Raw genomic sequence first — 23,255 nt, forward strand, 5'->3', positions numbered from 1 at the left:
TCTTAATTCATATATATGTTTTAGTATTATTATTCTTATAATAATAATAATTAGTTTTATTATTATCAATATTATTTTGATTAATCATTTTTAACATTCAAGATAAAATCTCAAAGATCTTATATTTTTATTTGTGCTTATGTCCAAATATATGGATGTCATCCTCATTAAGTGGAGGTCTTTGAAAGTATACTTACCCACCTAGAGGTTCTCTGAGAGTGAGAGTTTTTAGTGGATGTTAGAAAACTAATTAAAAGTTACCACAAGTGTTATTTAAACTTTACTTATAGGAAACATACTAATTACATAAGGAGAGTTAATGTTAACTTGTAACAAATAGATATACTGTTTAGATGTATGAAGAATACGATACTTAAATTATATGTACTATATGAAAGTTTATATGCAAATATGTACATATGATTTTTATGATAATTTAAAATGTATATAATATTAGAGATTAACTGATTGGGAAATTATCAACAATAAAAGATGTTTTGGATGAATTGAAGAATCCTCAGACGAACATTTAAGCAAATTGCAGAGATAAAGAGAGATTGCTGATATAGGATGTATAATTGAAGTTTAAAAGACGGTTGATCCTTATTAATGAAAATAATGTAATAAATATATTTGCACTATATACATTTACATTTTAGAAATCAATAAAGGAAGGAACAGAAATATATGAATATAGAAAAGAATATATATTATTCAAACCTGATAATCATAACATACATTTATTCAACATCTTGAATAAACTACCTTGTAAACAAAAGCGAGAGGTGTAGCTTAAAGTTTTTTCTTTATGTTATCTCAATGGAGTTAAATTGGGAGGCTATAGTGATATCTTTTTTGATGAAATAAATATTACGATTAACTTCTAATAATATGCCGTTGTTTAGTTTCTTGGTCATTTCCTTTTTTTGTCAGAAATAGATATTTTTGATGTATTTTTTATATTTTAAAAAATATTGCATTTCAAGATGAATATGTCACAAAATTATTAAACATAAGAGGCCAAGTTTTTATTAAAATATCCTGATAAAATTAATCATAATTAGGCGTACGTATCCCACTCTCCAACAAAAACAAATTATCTGAAAATAGAAAAAAATTTCATGCACCAATATAGAAACAAAAGTTATCCGAGAGAAAGAAATGTTACACAAGTTGTCCTAGAGAAAGAAATGTTACAGACCAGATCCTCATATCTATCCTAAATTACTGCAACATCATGCGTGTGCTTCTGAGCTTGCCAAAGTTATCCTAAATTAAGGTCTCAGCTCACTTGTTTTTATCTCCATAAGGACCTCCTCCAAACAAATATGCAATGACCTGAAATAAAATATTTAAAAGGTAGTTCTGTTCTGAATCCGCGGTCCCGTTTGAGCCACCACTGCATTAACCCATCGAAAATGAAAATAAAGACGTCACAATGTGAATTGATTAAAGTAATTGTAAATATTTATCAAACACATATCCAATAGTAAAAGTCTAAACAGACCAATCTAATTGCAACATCGATCCTTTCGAAAACAATACCAGATAATTTTCGCCTTTTCAAGATTTTGTTTGCCTTTTTTCTTTACATTGAACGACTCGGTAACCCCTCCAGCACGGATTTCCGCCTCAACAGCATTTTGGTCCCCTTCGTCATCAACAAGGAATGACCCTTCTATACCTCTGCCTCTGCACACAATATTTAATTAAAGGTTAAATTGAGACAATTTATTAATTAGTGAGCTAATTGCAATTATAATAACATTATCCACAACTATTTCATTTCACCATTTCTCATCTTATAATAACATCAACAGATAAGTTAAAGATAATTGAATATCATTGTCCTGGACATCAACATCATTTCCTCAGAGTTATCTATATTCTAACTTATTACAAAGTTTGAAGTAACTTAAAAGAGTTAGAATCAACAGAAGTAGAAGAGATTTGATTGTTCTTTGAACTTTCCAGTACAGAAGCAAAGTACGAAAATCCATACCTTGTTGTTAGGTTACATATGAAGAGCCATACAAGAGCACCAAGGAAGAAGGCAATCAAGAGAAGATAGAGAAGGAATCTGGAATCGAGGGAGATTTGCATCCTAATAATAACTAAAATGAGAGTGAGTTTATAGTAGATAGATGAGAGGAAATGTTCCAGGTATGAATGTTCATAGATCTATATATAGAGGTAGACAAGTGGAATTTGATGTTTCATTAAAAAATTACTTTTAAAAGAATTTTAAAACACCTGTCTCTTTCTTATTAAAAAAATAAAGGAGGGAATTGGACAAATAACAATTCGCATAGGGTTTAAATATTGAAGAAAAAATTGTGCTTGTCTAAAGTGGCCACTCTATAGGGGAAAGATGCTTCCTGGTGCATTGGTTAACTACTCCATCTCATTTTGAAAATTATTGTAGGTTGTGAGAGAAAGATGCACGAGTACTCTTTTTCTTTCTTTTTTTTTATCGTCGATCTTCTTAACGAGATACGTTTACCTGAAATCTTTGTCAGGAAGACTTTTGATACAAGGATCATACTGCACTCGGCTCAACTAGTTTTAACCATCGACTCTGATACCACTTGTTAGGTTTATAGAGGAGGGGGTTTCCCTGGGAAGAACAAAAACCAATGAGACTTGAGATTAACTATATATGGTATTGACACCACTCTCAATCCAAAACTTTAAAGTAATGAATTTATGGGTCTTTATCCTTATACGGTACTTTACTTTCTCATTTTTAACTAATATAAAACTTAGACTCACACTTAAGTTCCTAACACACTGTTATCATAATATATATAGTTATATATTACTGCATCTAATTAAACTTAAAACATCTTGAGGCCTGGACCATTCCCAGTTTCAATCTTCTCAACTATACATAAATATCTTCATATAACAAAATCAACCCAAGGCATGTTTCTTCCATCCTATCTTGATTTTTCTTTAACTTAAAATAAAATAACAAAATTAATTGAATTTAAGGCAAAATATATAAAATAAAAAAAAATTTGAAAATCATTTGATTGATATTAAAAAAATATAGTGTGTCACTTGAATTCCGATGATTAACAGATGGTTGAATTCGTGGGTAGTGTAGAAAAAGAGAGGGAGAATCGTAATAATTTAATAAGTTCATCAATACTCGTTTTCAGACTGGGAAATGGAACTTTCCTAGTAACTACGATGTGTTTGGAGTGATGATGGAAATATTTTACTTTTCAACGACAAAAAGAAGTCGTTTTGAATTTAAGTCACGTACAATAAAACTCCAGGACAAACACGGCACTACTCCACCCACCCACCAAGTAAATATATATGGACCAAAAGAAGAAAAATAAATAATTATAAGGATTTCTTTTTGACGATTACACATGAATACGTTAAGATAATCATTTTAAAGTATTTATTTGTTTAATTTCTCCATAAAATTTTTGAACTTATGTGTAGTTAAATTTTAATCTATAAAAAATATTATATTTTTTCTGTATGTTTCTCTTATGAATATATGTATAGAATAAATTATGGTAATCTGTTTGTCTATTTATCTATATATAAGTAAATTAAAGAAATGATAATTATTTTTATATTTAGAAGTAAATATGTAAAAAAAAATCGTGTAATTAACTCAATTATAATTTTAATATTGTGAGTTAAACTTTAAAGAATAAATTATACTTATTTCTAATATTAAACAATACTTATAATTTTTTAGTTTCAAAATACATTTTTTTTTCATATATTTATATATATAATATATCAATGAAAATTAAGTTAAACCTCCCCTTCACTAACTACTTATATATCTAACGTAAATAATAAAGTAATGTGTTATTATACTAAATAAAATAAATATTATCACTCACATTGTTTTAGTCTTCTAAGGAGACTATGTTTCTCAAATGGAACTTCCTATAAATTTCTTTCAAAGTCAATTTAAAAGAAGGCAAGACTTAATTCTTAACTCTATCATAGTGTGAATCACACAAATGCACCCTTCAAACAATTATTGGAATAATCAGCGGTCATTGCCGTAAGTAACGGATAAAACATTTTAACTTTTTCAAATATGCGTGTGAGCTTTACTCTAAAAAAAGTCACAAAAATCCTTCACCCTTCCTAATTCTTTTAAAATGTTCATCTTTTTATATTAACCGCTGAAAAAAAGAGGTAAAGTGTTTTTCTATTTTATGATTTCATATATTTTATTAAAAGTGCGATAAGTACCTTGAATTCCACTAGTACAAGTTTTTTTTTTTTTATCAACAAAAATTTATATATTTATATATTTATCATACAATTGGAACTTTTAAAACTACTTTTAAAACTAAAAATACTATTAAAATAAAAACTCCTTCATATTCCAAGATCCAATTACATTAACCATGACATTAGTAGTGTATTCACATGTCATGATTCTTTTATAGAAAGTCTTATATGTTGTTGTGTGTTTACTGATATGAATTAAGTTTAATTATATAATTTATCATTTAGTTGTTAATATATTTTAAATTTTACCATTTAATTTTATCCTTTTTATAAATTTTATTATCAAACTTTTTAACTTTGACACATTTTACTATTTCAATAAATGTTCAACGACTGTCATTTTATCAATGTTTTTCGAAACTATGCTATTTTGATACAATTTCATTTGTTTGTAAATTTCACTTCACATCATCAAACTTTAATGAACCGGTAAAAAAATGTGCAAAAGTAAAATGTCTGACTGTAAAATATGTAAAAAGAAAAATAAAATTGAAGGTGTGAACTGAACGACTCACGTATCTGAGTATTTCATGATATGTCTTGTCATTTGATAGAAGTATCTTCATTATTGTACGAAAAGGTGATGAAGAAAAGAAAAAGATATCTACTGACAGCTATGAAAATGTATTACTTTTGAACGAGAAAAAGAAGTCGTTTTGAGTTTAAGTCACGTTCAATATAACACCAGGACAAACACGCGCTATTCCACCCACCCACCCAAAGTATATATATAAATATAAATAATCAAAATAAAAATTCTATGGATACAATTTTGATGAACTTTACATCTTACAGGTTAATTTGATTTATGGTTGAAGACTATATTTTTTATTATAATTTATTCTTCTATCTTTTTTTTTTACTTATAAATATTATTTAGGTGCATGAAGAAAAACAAAAACAAAACAACCATAAATATTAGAGTTCTTTTGAAGTGTTATTCTTTTTTTCTCTATATTATCTTTAAGATATTGGTGTTTATAAGGTTCGAAGATCATTCGCTGCACTCGGTCGATTTGATGAATCATTGTATCTTGAGAGAGAAACACATATGATTGTGTATTGTGTATTCGTATTGTAATGTACAGAAGGAACGTTTTCTTTCTACGGATAGCGTCATGCGTGCCTCAATCCAGATTTTTTCTATATCTTTTTTTCATTTACTTACTTTTTATCTCTTATTGTTATTATAATTATTAGATCTTTAATTAATATTCATTTATTTATATATATATATATATATATATATATATTATTGTTTTAATAATTATTATTATATTTTTATTATTATTAGTATTATTTGAGTAATATTTTCTAACAATAAATATATATATATATATATATATATATATTCACTTATAAATTTGAAAAAACCATCACCTTTTAACATCTTAAAAGATGTGTAAAAACCAAGGATCAGAGTCACCTCTTCTAAATATGTGAACGTAAATATTGAATATATATTTCTCTCTATTTTCAATACGATAAGAAAGATTTTGTTATAACATTATTTACTTTTAACTTTACAACATTGGTTAACAACAATAAAATAAAAGAATATATTTTGATCCTTTTAAAATGACAGAAAAATGAAATCTGATGAAATGATTGACGGTTCAAACAAGATGAAGTATTAGTTGACAAAGTTAAATGTAACTATAGCGCTAATAGCTACATGAAATAAGAATTACAACAGAAACGTAAATAGTTAATTTTATTGAAAGTGTTCATTATAGTTGTAATTTTTTTTTTCATTTTTAAAGAATATTTCCTAAATTAGGTGTAATCTATTTTAGAAATTTGATAGTCATTCATTTTTTCGAAGTTTTTTTTTTCGTTTTAAGATTATTTTTATTTTATTTAATTCATAAAGAAAAACTTATAAAATTGGAAATCTCATGAATATTTTCATACAAAATCATTTATGACTACACCGATCAGTTTTAAAGAGTGTAATTCCTATTAAAAGTAAGTTTCGATCATAATAAATGAACGTATATCTCTAATCTAAAATTTAAGAAAATAAGTGTATTGGTGTATAAATTTTTATTTTTATATATTATTTAATTTTCTCATTTCGTATGAGATTTAAATTTACACTTAGATCATTCACAAGTCACTATACGATATTAAATGCTAGAATCTTTCATATATTTAATGATGAATTTAGAATTAAATGGCAATGGCATTAAATAATTAAACGAGAAAAGGAAACGTTTTTATTGGATATGTTTGAATTACATTATGTGAAAGTACAGAAGATTAAGAGAATACAAGCATTTGATGAAAGCTTAAAATAAATTGCAATAGATTGCAACCAGAATGTTACAGATACGGGAATTACTTCGGCATTCTTCTCGTGCTTCTCACTGAATTAACGTCTCAAGTATTTTTACCTTTATAATTAGGCGGGTACTTTTCTCCGAACAAGTACGCAATCAACTGTGATAAAACATTCTTAATCTCTTGTACTTCTGCTGAATTCCCTGACCCGCTTGGCTCACTACATTCACCCAATTCACAGTGAAAATATGTCAGAATTTGAAAATCGTATTATAACTTAGTGCGATATATTGATAAAAGTAATGATGAAAGTAGAATGGAATTGGAATATTATTTCCAAATGAAACCAAAAAGTTAGCAATTTAAAGGGTTAATCTCCGACAATGTTGATTCAACATTGCATATATATCAGTTTTGACGAAATGTACCTGGTGGCTTTTGGAAATGTATCTGACAATATGAAATGAAAAGAAAAAAGCAAACATTAAGCAAACCAATCTAAATGATTAAGATGTTTTCAAATGTAATACCGTCCAATTTTAGCCTTCTTATGAGTTTGTACGGCGTAGTCTGCGTTATTGAATGCGCCGGAAATATCTTCAGCGCGTATTTCCGCCTCAGTCATGTCTAGGTTTGCTCCCTCTCCATTAACGAATGCGCCATGTATACCTCTGGGTCTGCATAAAAAATTTAGCAGTTAACGAAGTACATAGTAAGATGAAGAACACGTTAACGAATAAGTTGAAGACAATTGAATAGAATTAAGTTCAATACCTTGTTATGTTATATATGCATATCAAAGCACCCGAGCACAAGACAGCTAACAGAATATAGATTAGGAGATGGAGATCCAGATGAGTTTGCATCTTAAATAACTAAATGAGAGTTAGTTTAGTAGTAGATAGGTAAGAAGAATCATCTAAGCTATGCATATTTATAAGATCGAGAGAGGTGCACAAATGGAATTTCATGTTTCAATAAAAACAAAGTTACTTTATTAAGAAAAATGATTTTTTTGACAACTTCGTCTCCAAGGGTTAGACCAATCATGTGACACGAACAATATTCATTTTCAAACATGTTTTTGACAGGTACAACGTACGAGAATTGCTGTATAAATATGATGAATAACAAAATTATACATTTAAAATGGAACTAATGACACCAAGTTATCGGGCAGGAACTGAGGTGAAGTTGAATGTGAAATTGATTTTTTAGTAAACAATATACACCTAAAATACTCACTATTTATGCTTTAATCTTCTTGTTCCTGTAATTCATTTTCTCATTCAATATTTCGAGCTGCCTATTTTATACTCTGTATCTACTTTTTATCCAGAAATACTTCTTTTCTTAATTTTAAAATCAAACTCATACATCTTAAAAACAAGCTTTGAATTTACCTGCGATTCAGTTATCGATGAAGTGTAGGAATTTTATTCACACTTCCATGTATTCAATCTTCTCAATTATACATAAATATCTTCATATAACTCAACAAAATCAAAACTACATATAAAAGGCTTATATTTAGAAAACACAACTTTTATTAATATTTCTAAATGAAAACCTTATAAAAAGATGCTGTCAAATAAATATATGCTTCAGTTTTTCTTAATGAAAGGACCAACTACTTTCTGACTCTTTATCTTTATTTTATTTTTCTGTGTTCTATTATAATCTTAAGACCTATTTAATTCGAAAAACAACAAAGTATAACGTTGTATCTATCTTGTTAATAGAAAATTAAATGCATATATAATAAAGCAATATTGCTCCCAATGATGTGAAGAGGGCACAAATGGAATTATGATTACTCGTCGTCCATGATCAATAATAATAATAATAATAATAATAATAATAAAAAAGAGATAAGTTAAAATGAATTTGCTCCCAATCTTATCTTCCCAAAGACATGGACTCCAAATTGCATTTGTGCACTTCCTACGACTAAAAAGAATCAACGCAGATCAAATCATTGTCCTTCCATCTTCCTTGGTCTATGTTGGAATTAAATAGTACAAAATAAAATTATTTAAATTAGGAGAAAAATGAAAATGAATAAAATAATTTGATTAACCGGAGAAAATAAAAAAATATATAATAATTCGATAACTTGAAGAATCATCCAAATATATTTTTACTTTAACCAAATACTTATTATTTCTTATTTGTGTGTTTAAATTAAGACATTTTGTATAAATTCACGTGTGACTTTGAATAGAAACTAGCATTTTTCCTTTAAGTATACTACGCCTAGTGACGGATCTTGACCAAAAGCGTCGGAGGGGCCAAAATAATGTAGTTTTGAGATCATTAGATTCAATCATTAGTACAATGCTTCAAAAAATGACTTTTTTAACTGAACATTTTTTATCATTAGTATAATGCTTCAAAATATGTGAAGAAGTAGAATCTATCTTATTTTAGTCAATAATTTTATTTTCATCACTCTTAGATGATTAATTTATTCTTTCATTATTTATCAATATACCTTTTTTGTAAATAATACTAAAAATTAATTGATCATAATTTAATAAAAAATTGAGACATGTAATTATTAAAAGAAAAATATATTCATTATTATTAATACATAATACACTATTTTTTTCTATATTCATAAAAAAAAATACAAAAAGCTCATGAAATAAAAAAATAATGTTTTCATTATCAAGTAAGACAAGAGACAGGAAAGGAAGATGATAAATGAGAAATATAATGAGTTTATGTCTAACTTTTTTTCTTTAAAAACAAAAAGAAGACATATGAGAGTGAGAGATTATTACAATCTGTGAAAAAACTAAAAAGACAATGAAAAGGAAAATAAAAATTATGTTAATAAATATTTTGTTGAAATACTCTTTTGATTCATGTTTTGGTTTAAAAATGTTAAGTTGGTCCTCCAATTTTTTTAGTCTCATTTGATCCCGATTTTTTTGAAAAAACTAATGTAATTCTATCTTTTATAATAAATTTCCTTAAATTCTTCGAAACAGATCAATGATCTTTTCGTTCAAATTGAGACTCTTAATATGAATAATTTGCTCTGTTGGTGTAATTAACCTAATCCTAGTGTCAATATTTAAATAAAAACAGGGACCAAAAGAAAAATTAAACCTAAATATTTTTATTTTTTATTATGTTTTATTTTATATTTTATTTTGTATTTACATTAAATGTTATATTTAAATAAAAGAAATAAAAAATAAAAAATTAATTTTTATTAATTTCTAATATATATTACTACAATTTTAAAATTTTAAAAATTTAATAAATTTTAAATATATTTTTATATTATATATATATATATATATATATATATATATATATAAACAAAAAAACAATTAAAATTTTGGGGGGCAGGGCCTGACTACGTCAGTAAACAAATGGTTGAAATGAAATGTCAGAAAAGTAATTATAATGTCTCTTTGTAAATTACGAACAATAATTTAACAAGCTTATCAAAAATCCTTTTCAGACTGGGAAATTGAACTTTCCTGGCAACTACGGTGTCTTTTAGTAACGTGTTAAAATTTAAAGAACAAAAATACTTATCCCATCTCTGTAATATTAAGGCATAATTCTTTTAGGAGAAATGATTTGAGAGGGAATAAGAAGAATAGATTAAAAAAATTAGAGATGAAGTCGGTGTTGTTTTTTCTGAAAGAATTTGGAGGTAATTTTGGAATGAGTTAGAGAATCAAATTTGTTACTAAATTGAATAATATGACATGTTAAAAAAAAATAATAGATAAAAAAGTTTGATTATCAAAATATTCTTATCTATAAAATGATATATAAATGATTTATAATTATTTTTATAAATTATTTATAAAAAAATGAATCATACAATATATTTGGTATGAAAATAAGTTTAATATGTAAGATGTGAAATAATTTATATACATGAAGATTTTATTTTATTTTTAATAATAATTTTAGAAGTAATAAATTTTTATTATAACCTTAATAAATCTTTATTTGTGTTATTAATTTTTATTATGTTGTTTTCATTACAAAGAGAAATGAATAAATCACACGGAATGGAACTGAAATATGAGAGAGTAATTTCGTAAATTGAAGTGTGTCATCCTCTAATTTCATCCTGTACATAGGAATTGCATTTGGAATAAATTCTTCTAATCATAATTAGACATCACCTTCTAGCCAAAAAAATAAGATAATTACATGTTAATCATCTCTTTCCATTCTACATGAAAAATAAATTTTTCCAAAAAAACACGGTATAAATGATGTTTAAATTTTTTATTTTAAAATAATAAAGCATTTTGTTATTATATTAAATAAAACAATAACATTCTTACATTATTTTAGTCTTTCTTTCGATGGAGACTATGTTTCTCAAAAGAAACTTCCTAAGAAAAAAAAAAATCTTTCAAAGTCAATTCAACTGTAGGTGAGACTTTAGTATAAGAAGCATTATAATTTAAATAATAGAATTATATTATATATTGATTTTCTTATCATTATTGATTTTGCGAGCTTGAGGTATATCTCCTAAGGTGTTCTAAATATCAAAATTTTAAAGGGTACACGTTATTGAACTCTGAAGTAGGAGCGAATCTTAGTGTGTATCAGACATGACCCTCTAAATTAGATAAATTAGATCTTTATTCTTTTTATAAATTATAATATTTAATACTAATTAATAATAAAATATAAAATTAAATATAATAAAAAATAAAAAAATTTGTTGAGATATATTTTATATTCTTTATCATTGTTTTTTAAGCTTTTTATATATTATATTTATCTTTCATTCATTCTTGTATGACTTCTTTTATTTATTTTTCTTTTAAAAAAAATAGACATAAGTTCATTGTTTCAATTCTCATTTTTCATGTGTTTAGTTCCATTTTTTAAGATAGAAAAGATAATTTTCTTTTATATTTTAATAGTAAAATATTAGTTCAATAATCATTATTTTTTTTATTTAATAAGTTTTGTGTATATTTTTTTTTATGAATATAGACGGAAATGTCATGTACTATATGTTTTTTCATAACATTTTTTTGTTTTGACTTGATTATCATATATGTTTCTTTTAGTAGTTGTGTCTCTCAATTTTTAATTAAATTTGATAAATTATTTTTAGTCTTAAACTTTTATTTAAGTAGGTTGATTGATGAAAAATAAAATAATAGATTCATTTTTTATGTGATAAAAGAAAAGATATTCGAGAAGATGAAAACAAGACAGATTTACTTCTTTACCTATTTTCAATCATGCTACTAAGGATCAAATTATTGAATTAGAGGAACCATTTTTTAAGATTAGAAGAATTGTGGGTGGAAGGTTTCATATTAATTCTTTGGAATTTATACCTAAAAAAGGTTCTTAAATATGAGAGTATCTAATGAGTGAAAAAGATAAAATTAGAAAAACTTATTTCAAATGGATTCTATATCAAATACAACTTCAAAACTGTCAAAATTTTTCTAAGGAGAAACTTACAAGGAGATTTCAATACTAAATTATTTATACTATGTAATTTTAGAGTATATTGTTTAGATCATTTCTAACATTTTGGTCTAGATCCACCAAAAAATAAATATTAATGAATACATAATTAATATATCTTCTAAAACATGTATTTTATACTACAATTCGTGGGTCTTACTTGATTAAACTTGGATCCAAGTTACTTGATTACTACCGGTGTCTCAGCTTAATTTATTAGTGTGGGTCAAATACATATCGTTCTAGAGAACCAACATATGCCGAGATACTAGGTACTCCAAATGAACATTTTGCCCTTGTATAGCACAATTATACATGACTATTTTATCTTATAAAAACTACTAACAAATAATTCTTATTAGTTTATCTAAAATTTAAACCGTAATAACCTAAATTTTTGTATACCGATCTTATTCTGTTACAGTGTGAACCATACAACTTATCCAATGGGAACACTTGGAAAAATTGGAATCAGGAGCTGTTGCCCTAAATAATGAATCAAACATTTTATATTTTATTTATATGCATGTGAGCCTCTAAAAAAAAGGTATACTAGCCCCTCTTCCTTCCTTATCCTTTCAAATATATTTTTTTAAAAATTCCTTTTCAAACATTTTTTTTATTTCTCTAAAAACAGATATGAAATCCTTTTCGTGTGACAAGAATCTACGTGAACACTAAAAGAGGAGGTAGAATGTTTTTTATTTATAGTTCCATATTTTTATTAAAAGTGCAAATTAGGAGTTTTAAAAAAAATATGGAACATTCGAAAATTAGCAGATAAAATTAGTAAAACAATGATAATTGAGTAATAAAATGGGTAATTAAATTTATGTAACAAGAGTAATAAAATGGGTAATTAAATTCTTTTTGTTGGAATTTTTTGGACTTTTGAAAAGTTTTTAAAAATATAAGAGATACAAGATATATATAAAATAGATATATAAAATATATTATATGAAATAATTTATTAGTATTTTATTGATATAGCATAACGTAATATCAACTATAACATACTTATAATATCTTAATTTTAATCTAAAATGATAAGTGACTTCAAAAACTGAAATATATTTCTAAAAATGTAATATTTCTTAAAAATTAATTTAAATAAAAAAATTATGTAATATTCTCGACACTTCTTTCACCCTCATAATATTTAAAATGACCATTTTACTCTTTGTGAAAATGACTTTTCTGAACTTAGTAATACTTACAAGAATATATTTTTTAGATCGAGTTTTCTCAAACAAGTCTTCTAAAATACATGAAATCGTTTCAAAAAGTTTTTCAAAACAAGCCTTTTTCTCAGAATGGAGGTACAACAATAATGTGGTTTCATATTTGGTCTTTTCTGTTGGTATGCGGGTACAATTAATAATTCTGGGAGTGCAGGAAATATAAAAGACAAATTTCTCACTTGCAGGAATACATTGACTTGGCCCAAAAGTTTGCAGGCTAACCTTTCTTGGTCCAGCGTAGAATCTACGGACTATCACACCGACAACCTAAGCAAATTATATAATAACTTTTAATATATTTCCAATTTCTTATTTTTTATTATTTATTAGCAAAACATAGCGCGATAGCACATGTATATCCGATTTTTTAATTTTTATAAGATCAATAATATCTATTTTTAAAATATATATCATAAATTTTAAAATAATTGTTAAATAAAAAACCTATTTAAAAAAAAAATTAAAATAACGGTCAAAATAAAAAATAAAAAAAAAACAGTTAAAATAAAATATAAAATAATTAATTTTTAAAATAATATTTAAAGGTAAATTTAAAAAATGAAAAGTGGATAAAAAAGAGAAATTCCCTTTATATATTGTTATAGATGACATATTCTATATTTCATGGATAAATATTCAAAAGTGGGAAATTGTAAGATTCAACTATACTATCAATGACATCGAACACTTTTAATAAAAACAATGATTTTATTTTACTTTGTAATTTGAGATCGAATAAACTCTCTATTTAAAGTTGATTTTTTAATTAAGAAGTTGATTAAGTATAATTTTTATTTTTTTAAAACACTTAAATATGTCAATAATTATATTTAATGAAATAAATTTGTGTTTTCTAACCTTACTCATGTAGTCTACAGGTATTGTGGGAATGACATTTATTCAGGATGGAGACTATTTTCAAGATGGGCTTCTACATGTACAAATTTAAACGGCTCACTCTATATACTATTTATTATATAAGTAAACATAAATATTAAATATAGTTTATGTTTTATTTTTTAAAACTTTAGTTAATAAATATATTAATAAAAAATGATATTTTTTAATTTTTTAAAACAACAAATAAAACGAAATCAACCTATTCTTTAAAATGATTGCCATTTCAAACTAGACGAAAGGTAATGAACAAGCAAAAAATGAATAAATATATATATATATATATATATATATATATATATATATATATATATATATATATATATATAGAAGTGATAAACACAAAAAAATTATTGTACACGGTATTTTTTTTTCCATTAACAGAAACAATAATTATAATGGAAGTGTAAGTAGTTAATTTTATTGAGAGCGGTCATTCTAGTAACTATTATTCTTTTCATTATTAAAAAATTCATTTGTTAAGTCTAACCATTTTCTTTCTCGGTTTTAAGATTATTGGTATTTAATTTAATTAAAATTTACACCATTTAATTTACGAAGGAAAACTTTAAAAACAGTATAATAATTCGAAAAATTTATTAATGTTTTCACAAAAGATAAATTCTCAACCCACCTTTTCCCAAGTTGTTTAGCAGTTTCACATTTCATAGTTTTCAAATTGGTTTTATTATCTTTTAATCATATTATTTATTTAGTTTATTGTAAAACATAAAATATTCAGCTCTATTTTTTTAAAGAAATAAATGAATTTGATTGAAGTTTAGAAGAATCATAATGTTACATTTTTTAGAAACTTGATTGAAATTCTAATGAAATTCAACAGTATCAATAAATAATATAATATGAAGACAACTAAGCCATTTGAAAACAAGTTGCTTAATGAACCCAGAAAACTGCCCCAATTTTATATATAGATGGGTGGAATTTTGAGCTGTGAGGTATGTTTTGGAAAGTGGCATGACATCAGAGTTTCCCCACCATAAAGGTGCCATGTTTGATGCAGTGGTGGTGAAGTTAGGACCCCATATTGTACCATCACCATGAAAAGCAAAGAAAAAAGCAATTGCAGTAATCGATTGGTTTCTTAAACCAAGGAACAAAAAGTTGCAACCATTCCAAAGTAGAATGTAAGAGCATCTTAATACATGGTATAATCATCACTCTTAAAGCTACTTTAGACCAATTGGCTTCCCATTCTCTTTCTCTGCATAACTCTCTCTTTCTCTTCATCTCACAGCAGAAGTAAAGCCATGGTGTACACAGCAATGCCAACTCCAAATGACCCAATCATCACCTGCACTCACCCACAACACAATCCAACTTCCAATCACTAACGCATCACTCACGTCAAATAAACACATTTATGATTTATGTGCAAGTTTCTGGCTAATAAGTAATAACATTAGGTACCACATACACAAATTTAGGTGCACCAACAAAACATAACATTTATGATTTAGGTTGCATGTTTCTTGCTGATATACCGCATTTTTGTGGTACATGCATAGATACGATACGAACTTTAGGTGCACTAACTTCAATTAAAAGACAACGTATAACATTAATGATTTTTGTGCACTTTTGTAGCTATTACACCACATTTAGGTACGCAGATAGATACACATTTAGGTGCACTAACATCAATTGAAAGACAGAATAACATTTATGATTTATCTGCACTTTTGTAGCTAATAAACCACATTTAGGTACACACATAGATACACATTTAGGTGCACTAACATCAGTTAAAAGACAGCATAACATTTATTCTCTGTGTGCACTTTCATGGCTACTAACCACATTTAGGTGCACTAACATCAATTATACCATAACACAGCATTTATGGTTCATTTGCATGTTTATTTCTAGAAAATAAATCACACAAGACACTTAGCACTAAAACATGCATGGAAACATTTAGGTGGACTGACACCAACTGAGAAATAAATAACCAAGGTTTTAAATTAGAAAACAGTCTGTCACAACAATTTCAGTCACAATATCAATGATTTCTTTTTTATCTTTACAGTCACCCATGACTATTGTAGTTATATTACATCAACATATTTATCTATAATCTTCTGTAATGTCAAGAAGTACATGTTTGTAATAAAATTATGACTACAATAGTATTTTAAAACCTGAAAGACAGCATTTTCTGCATGTTTCATGATATTGGAAGAAATTGCAGATAAATATAATTACTGTTGCAGATAAATCTCTCCAAAAACTGGACATTAAGGTGGAAATTGAAGCGGTGGAAGCTTTTTTCAAAATCTTGCACATGGTGTATGTGCAATTTATTGTTTGTGCAATCTAAGGAAAAGTGCATGACACAGAATGAACGAAAATAGAAACAGTACACATTAAATGCGTGGTTGCTTTAGTAGAGAGAAAGAGAGGTATGGTATGGGGCACCTGTCCTTGATGGCCAGAGGTGGGTAAGGGGCGAATGGTGGCAGAGTCAACTTCACCGGTGGGCAGAGGAACTGCAGGGTTGCTGTTAATGAAGGGCATGCCACCACCTTTATCTGGCACTAATGGAACTGTCAACGGTGAACCTGCTTGTGCTTGTGGTGCTGGGCCAGGTGAAGAAGCTGTTTGGTGTGGACGAAAAGGCCATGGAAATGAAGGGGAAGATGGTACCTCTCCGCCGGAAGAAGGAGCTGGTGTTGCCACTGGAGAAGGTTCTGGAACCATTGCTGAAGAAGCAACTTTTATGGCAAGCTTTTCAGAATCTTTGCATGCTTTGAGTGACCCATTATGGAAGGTAAAATAGAAGAAGCCGGGTCGAGATGGATGCCACTGAAAAACATGATCTTGGTTAAGGAAATTGAAAAGGTTAACAAAAAGAATGAGGCTTTAAGGGCCTTACCGTGTAGGGGTTGGTGAGAAGAGTGGCCTGAGTGATATTGCAGAGGTTGTAGGCTTTCTCGTTCTTGAAAATGTAGAGGTTGAAATGTTGTTTGTGCTTGAAAACTGAGAAACAGAGGCAGAGTAATGTTAGAGGCTAGTGCTAGAAATTGTTATGCATTGTTTATGTAGATTCCAAATCTGGGTGTTGGTACTTACTGATAGAGTCACCGATGGAAACTGTGGGGTTCTTCCACTCTGAAGATCCGTCTACAAGAATTGTGGCTGAATGTGAAAGCTTGAAGAGGGAAGGTAGGAGAAGGAGAAGCAGAATGAGAATGGGGAAGTGCATTGTGATGAATTTGAAAGGAAACTGAAATAGGGAGGGTTTGTTTGTTGGTTTAGTGTTGTATTTATTTGTGGGTGGGTTCTCTGGGTAATTAGGGAATGGCGAAAGAAAAAGGATTTTGAAAACTGTGTTTGATGTGGAAGAGAGAGAGTGTGTGTGGGGAAGGAGACTGTTAAATTGTCAGGTGTGTTTGGCTTTTTGATAAGGAAGAGTTTGAATGGGTGCCAGACATGGGTGTTGGGAAGGGGGTGCTGATATTATTATTTTACAGAGCAAAAGGTTGTGAGATTTTGTTTCTGAAAAATCCAGTCTCAAAATTGTGCCAAAAGAGGTTGAAAAAACGGGCAGGAACACAATCACTAGGAAGTTTTTTGGGTTCTGAAGTATGATGATGGGGATTATAATTCTAAAATGATTAGTGCTGTGATTATAAACCTGCAGTCAATAATGTAGTGAATGCTGATTTCATTTTCAATTCAGAAAAAAATAACCCTTCTTCTTGGGCAGTGAGAAATAAAAATTGCTTTTCTCCTTTACCCCTTTTATTTTGAACCAAGTTTTCCTCCCTACTTTGTACAATGCAATGTTACTCACACTTTGATGCAATAGCGGGAATAGAGTTTTCAACCTATCCTTTTTTTTTTCTGCTTTTCAATGATAACAATTTTCATTTAATAATATGACTGGTTACAGAGAGAGAAAAAAAAAGTTGATAGTAAAAGGGCTTGGCATTTCAATTTTATGTAAAAAATGTGGTCCTTTCCCGGTTAGATGTATTTTTTTTTTTTTTAAGATTTTATCGTTTATAACAAATAACTAAATAATTTTTGGATTAGGGAGCTACATTTTTATTTTTTGGGAGGGTGGAGGTCATGTTTAACTTCTTTATATTACACTAGTGTAATGTAACTCTTCTCTTACTATCTTTCTTATATCCATAATACTTTTTGTCCATAAGTGTGATATCATCTCAATCGAATAAGTTACGACCCAACAAAAACCTACACGCCACAATTACTTGGAGAATGAAATGCCAATAATATATTATATTAAATTTATGCCAAGAATGTATGGGTCTCGTAAAGTATTATAATATGTTCTTCTTTCCCACGCTTCCTCTTATATACCAAACACTTTTTCGTTCGTTTTATTTTTCTTGTTTTGTCAATACATGGGCTATATAACATCTTGGAAGTTGTTTTAAAATAAAAATATTATTTTAATATAAATCTCAGAAATATGAATTACTTCAAATTAAAGAATGTTTATAAATTAGAGAAAGTTGTTTATTTAAATACCTTTTTTTTTCAATTTATTTGTTTTCAGTATCATATTGAAATACTTCTTTTATATATAGGTAATTTTATAAACAACCTCATTAATGATATAGAAGAGAGAGATTTAGAATATCGAATATTATAATATATGCAAAACTTTTTTATCAACCACATGATTCATTTTCCTTTTAAACTAACTGATGTGTCTCGTATCATTTATCAGTTTATCCTCTTACTGTTAGAGCTCTGAACTCCAGAGTCCTAAAGTTTTACTGTGACTTTAATTTTTAACATTGACACTTGTGAGTAGAGTTCTTGGTGTAAAATGGTACAACACTTGCCCTATGGAAGTAGGGACAGTCAAAAACATAAGGCTCGATGTCTTTCCCTAAGGTGGCAGCTTTGCTTTCATTTAATCTCAACATGTGGTCCAACATACAGATAACGAGACCACAAGGATAGCAAGGACAAAGAGGAAGCATCATATTTATTGTCTTTGGTCTATTTAATATTTTCTCCTCATTTGCCCCTCGCTTCTCAAGAACTCTCTCAATTTATATAATCATTATAATTAACTTCTGTTTTCTAAAAGAGGCCTACGGATAAAACAAAAGGATTACAATATGATACAATAAAATCAATAAATTATCCGCGTCAAGAACAGCGCTTGTTGGTATTTTACAACAGGATCAGGTTCTTAAGTTGAGACTGAAATACCTACGCATCTCCGGACATCAGAGATTATCTATCTTTCACACGCACAGAAGAATTACATATCGCATTAACAATTTCTATATACTTTTCTCCAAATAAATATTGTCCGAGCACATGACTAGGATATATACTCGTCTACAAATCCCCTTTGCTCTCTACTATTACACATTGACACTCTGCATAGGGGAGAGAGACCAGGATGTCAAACTCATATCTAAAACTACATGGTCCAACTCTATATTTCTGTTTTTACCTACGAATAAGTAAATGCTTTTCTCACGCCATAAGGAATTTTCCGAGCCCCCTCCCGGTTCAATTCCTTCTATCTATTTCATATCATTAACCAAGATTGGCCTTGAGACTAACCGTTAGGCTGAGAACTATCATTTAAGACATGATGATTAGTTTGGTCCTGTTATTACTTCCCACCACTGATGTGACTAATTCAGTAACTGTCATGCAGCTGCACCACTGGCAAATTTTATCTACCACTGCAAGGAGCGAGCCCTACGGAGTATACACGGCGGCTTTTGTTTCTGCGCTACAGGGAGTACCTTTTCCATTAGCTGCCCAAAAACGCCAAGGTCAGTCGTAATCCAATCACTTTCTACAGCCAACATCTATTCTATAAACACACTTTAATATAGTCACAAGATAGCAAACAATCCAATGCTACAAGCTTCATAAAACAGCACAACTAGGTCTAATAATATCATCATACTTGGCAAACTAGTTTTGTTGCATTGCATCTCCATTAAATCATTGTGGGCACTATCGATAAAAAAATCAGTATGAACACTGGGTCAATTTTCTATATCTTATATCATATAGAAGCAACCTTCATATTCCAATGAACCATGTTTGTATTCATGATTAATTACCAGTTATGTTTTCAGGCAAAATATCTAGAAGAAATATTTACCAATAACATATTATACCAGTAGAAACCAGCAAGCAACCTGTAACCTTCAGATAGAGTGTCAACAGAGGAAAAATGTCTTCAAAGCAATATGCAAATTATTATCATAAACATTTTCACCAAAGAGGTCCAACGCTTACTAACTTAGAACAAATCAGTACCTGCTTGTACCTCTCTTTTTTCCTCTCGGCCTGCACAAGAATATCTTTAGTAAGAGATTAGAGAGTAAAAATACATAATAAACTCAAAAGCTACAAAGGCAAATGGGCAACAAGAAATGAGACACAAAAGTAGAACTTGTTTTACAGGCTACACTCAAACCCCCTTAAAAGTTACATCCTCTGTTTTGGAAATACAGTCCAAAATGTGGGACGTTTGCAACCCAAAATGCTTGAAGAAACATATTCCAAATTCAAACGTGTTAGCAGTGCCCAAGCAAGTGTTGAGGGAATAAAAATCAGAACATCATGGCTCAGGCATAGATAGAGACTGAATTCTGAGGCAGAAATAGACATTTCCCCATCCCAACAATGGATTTCCTGTTTGGTAGAAGGCAGACTTAACACTATAGCTTGAAGATTATGAACGGATCCAATTCTGTGAATTTCAATCAACAGTGTATCATTCCCCCGGCCCATGTTTGTAACTGGAAAAACGCGGTGCCATGGCCCACATAACACTAATTTGAGTGAACAACCACCAATGAGGGAAACAGTGATATTTCAACATAAAATATAGTACAAGCATTCTTAACAATGGACAATGGTAAACATATCTGTTTATAAACACCAGTGAAGTTATCACACTTGTATGCAAAATAGTAGTGGTAAGATTACGACATTCTGTAAAAATATATTGGTGTAAAAATCATACATAAAAGGTAAACAAAATTATTTATCAAAATATGACAGAAAAAAATCATCCCATATCTAAAAAGTTCAAGGCGAGCATCAAATACAATGTCAACAAAAAAGTAGTGATAGGTTAACCAAAGTTTATTTATTACTAATATCAAATCTATCCCAATTTTGTATACGCATCTCAAAAATATGAGACCCTTGGCTACTAAGAGGGAGGGTAAAAATGATTACAATCGGATCATAATTGTAACAGCATTAAAGCAATTGGGAGCACAATCGCTCAGACATTTTATTCCAATGGTAAGACAGCCTCAACTACAAAATATTCATGGCTTCAGAAACATTTACTGCATAACCAGATTCCCAGAAACCAGACAGGTTATACTTAAGCAAGGATGACTTCAGGTGTGACGGAATGAGAAATAGAGAATAACACTGTGAACCCATTTATGATGAGAGCAAGAGAAAAATATGACCTGCAAGCGTGTTTATGAAAGGAAAGTCCATCAATGCAATCCCAAATATTAATAGATAGCACCCAACAGCAAGGTAATGGAACCAGGTCAGGGAACAAGACCAGGCCAAAAACCCAATCAATGATCAGCCAAATCAAACCAAAAACGAAAAGTCACCACTGGAAGGGTTTCAACTTTCAAGTTCAACACATAACAAAACTTATTGTCTCCTGCAATGATTACAAAAAACAAGTAGCATGGCTAATGAAAACTGAAAGCATCCCCGGGACAAAACTTCAAAACAATGAAAACTAAAGCACCTTTTCCTTCAAGAGCTTGTCGTTTTCCTCCTCTAGTTTCACCGCCAAGGACTCTAATTCTACTTGGTAAGCCTGGAATAACGAAATTCGCATCACAACCAACAACGAAAAGTCAAATACACCGAAACAAACACACATGTATACCATATCCACATCACTACAGATACCTGCTTCCGTTCCCGAGACCTAGCAGCAGATTCCCTGTTTTTAATCATTCTTCTTTGTCTCTGTTGCGCTGCCTTATCCAACTGTTCCAAAACGGGACGTGCTCTCTTTCCTCTCCCACCTTCAACCACCTCCACGCCGTTCCCGAACCCTATGACGGATCCTTCCACTCCGTCCTGATACGGGGTCATGGCGAGGAGGGGATCGAAGGCGAAGACGCCGCTGCCAAGCCTCTCCGTGAGGGGCATTGGAATCTTCATGTCGCAGTCGACTTCTTCATTGTTGTCATCGTCGACTGCGCCGGCCTTGGCGAGGAAGTCTTCGAGAGTCATCATCTCGTCGTCAGGAGCCTCCTCCTTGCATTCGCGGCGGTCGCCGGCCACGATCTCCCGCCACACATCATCGACGGTCTTGGGGGCGGCGGTGACGGCAGCGTCGGAGATGGGGATGAAGTTGGTGGTGGTGAATTGAGGCGTGGGAGAAGGAGAGGAGGACTCTGATTTCCGTGAATGGGAAGAAGCCATTAACTTGGAAGATGCCATCAATCAATCATTCAGTGTCTCCGTGTGTCTCTCTCCTAGGGTTTGGGTTTTGGGATTTGCAATTTGGAATTTGGAAGTGAAGAAGTTAGAATAGAAGAGTGTGCAAGCTGCAGAGTAGAAACCCCCAAGGCCTTGTCGCGGGCTGTTTTTGGTTTTACTCTTCTTCTATTACTCTTTTCCTTAAACCATTTTATTTAAATACACCATCATCAAAGTCGCTTTAGTTACTCATTTTTACTTTTTTATCAAATATCTTCGTATTTGGCATTTTCACTCGGTAAATATTCTTTACGAATATCTTAATGTATATATTATCAAATGATGATAGCTATTTATTATTGTGATGAATTGATATCATCTTTTTTACTACGAGAAAATTATTTTCATATATAGTATGGATCCTTTGCAATAATGATGAGAAAATTGTGAAAGAGTAGCATGCATATGCATAAGTCTAAAACTCCTTTGTCAGAAATTGAACTTTGCACGCACCCAAAAGTTTGCGTCTAATTTTATGCATCACTCGTTCTTATGTCGTTTACTGATTGGTGATGTTAAGTCCTTTCTACACGTAGAGCCTCCAACTCTCATCTATCCTAC

General features: G+C 29.4%; 4 protein-coding genes across 10 annotated transcripts in view; all 4 read right to left on the reverse strand.

Moving 5' to 3' along the window:
- LOC114189764 (uncharacterized) overlaps positions 1-7,496 on the reverse strand; it is a 33,152-nt gene extending 25,656 nt beyond the window's left edge. The window contains exons 1-3 of one of the 2 annotated variants that reach the window (XM_028078443.2): positions 7,336-7,496; positions 7,092-7,238; positions 6,475-6,781 (exon numbers count right to left, since the gene is read on the reverse strand). In XM_028078443.2, the coding sequence (XP_027934244.1) occupies positions 6,661-6,781; positions 7,092-7,238; positions 7,336-7,427 (360 nt within the window). In that variant the 5' untranslated portion in view covers positions 7,428-7,496 and the 3' untranslated portion in view covers positions 6,475-6,660. Of the gene's footprint in view, positions 1-6,474; positions 6,782-7,091; positions 7,239-7,335 lie in introns of those variants that run through there. The other variant, XM_028078444.2, reaches the window with a different exon arrangement.
- Positions 1,118-2,175, reverse strand: LOC114189763 (uncharacterized). Its single transcript, XM_028078442.2, has 3 exons — positions 2,003-2,175; positions 1,546-1,692; positions 1,118-1,399 (listed from the first exon to the last, which is right to left on the reverse strand). Exons 1-3 carry the CDS (start codon positions 2,101-2,103, stop codon positions 1,288-1,290), a joined length of 360 nt encoding a protein of 119 aa, XP_027934243.1. The 5' UTR covers positions 2,104-2,175; the 3' UTR covers positions 1,118-1,287.
- A 7,746-nt stretch (positions 7,497-15,242) lies between the features above and the next one.
- LOC114190357 (uncharacterized) lies at positions 15,243-17,583 on the reverse strand. The gene is made up of 4 exons (XM_028079206.2): positions 17,274-17,583; positions 17,077-17,180; positions 16,620-17,006; positions 15,243-15,495 (listed from the first exon to the last, which is right to left on the reverse strand). Exons 1-4 carry the CDS (start codon positions 17,404-17,406, stop codon positions 15,433-15,435), a joined length of 687 nt encoding a protein of 228 aa, XP_027935007.1. The 5' UTR covers positions 17,407-17,583; the 3' UTR covers positions 15,243-15,432.
- Positions 17,584-19,304: 1,721 nt separating this feature from the next.
- On the reverse strand, positions 19,305-22,834 carry LOC114191593 (G-box-binding factor 4-like). Of its 6 annotated transcripts, none has more exons than XR_003605985.2 (5): positions 22,116-22,834; positions 21,949-22,020; positions 21,650-21,858; positions 20,475-20,504; positions 19,305-19,960 (listed from the first exon to the last, which is right to left on the reverse strand). XR_003605985.2 is itself a non-coding variant. In XM_085665088.1 (5 exons), exons 1-5 carry the CDS (start codon positions 22,653-22,655, stop codon positions 19,902-19,904), a joined length of 729 nt encoding a protein of 242 aa, XP_085521214.1. In that variant the 5' UTR covers positions 22,656-22,834; the 3' UTR covers positions 19,305-19,901. The 6 variants fall into 6 exon arrangements, 5 of the variants coding, with proteins under 5 accessions (XP_085521214.1, XP_027936658.1, XP_027936657.1 ...); XM_085665088.1 differs by lacking the exon at positions 21,650-21,858 and adding an exon at positions 20,333-20,360; XM_028080857.2 differs by lacking the exon at positions 21,650-21,858 and adding an exon at positions 20,317-20,360.
- Between the last annotated feature and the right edge of the window lie 421 nt (positions 22,835-23,255).

The sequence above is a fragment of the Vigna unguiculata genome, chromosome 7 (assembly GCF_037176805.1).
Source record: "Vigna unguiculata cultivar grain cowpea cultivar isolate G323 ecotype 2 chromosome 7, ASM3717680v1, whole genome shotgun sequence".
Classification (NCBI taxonomy): Eukaryota; Viridiplantae; Streptophyta; class Magnoliopsida; order Fabales; family Fabaceae; genus Vigna; species Vigna unguiculata.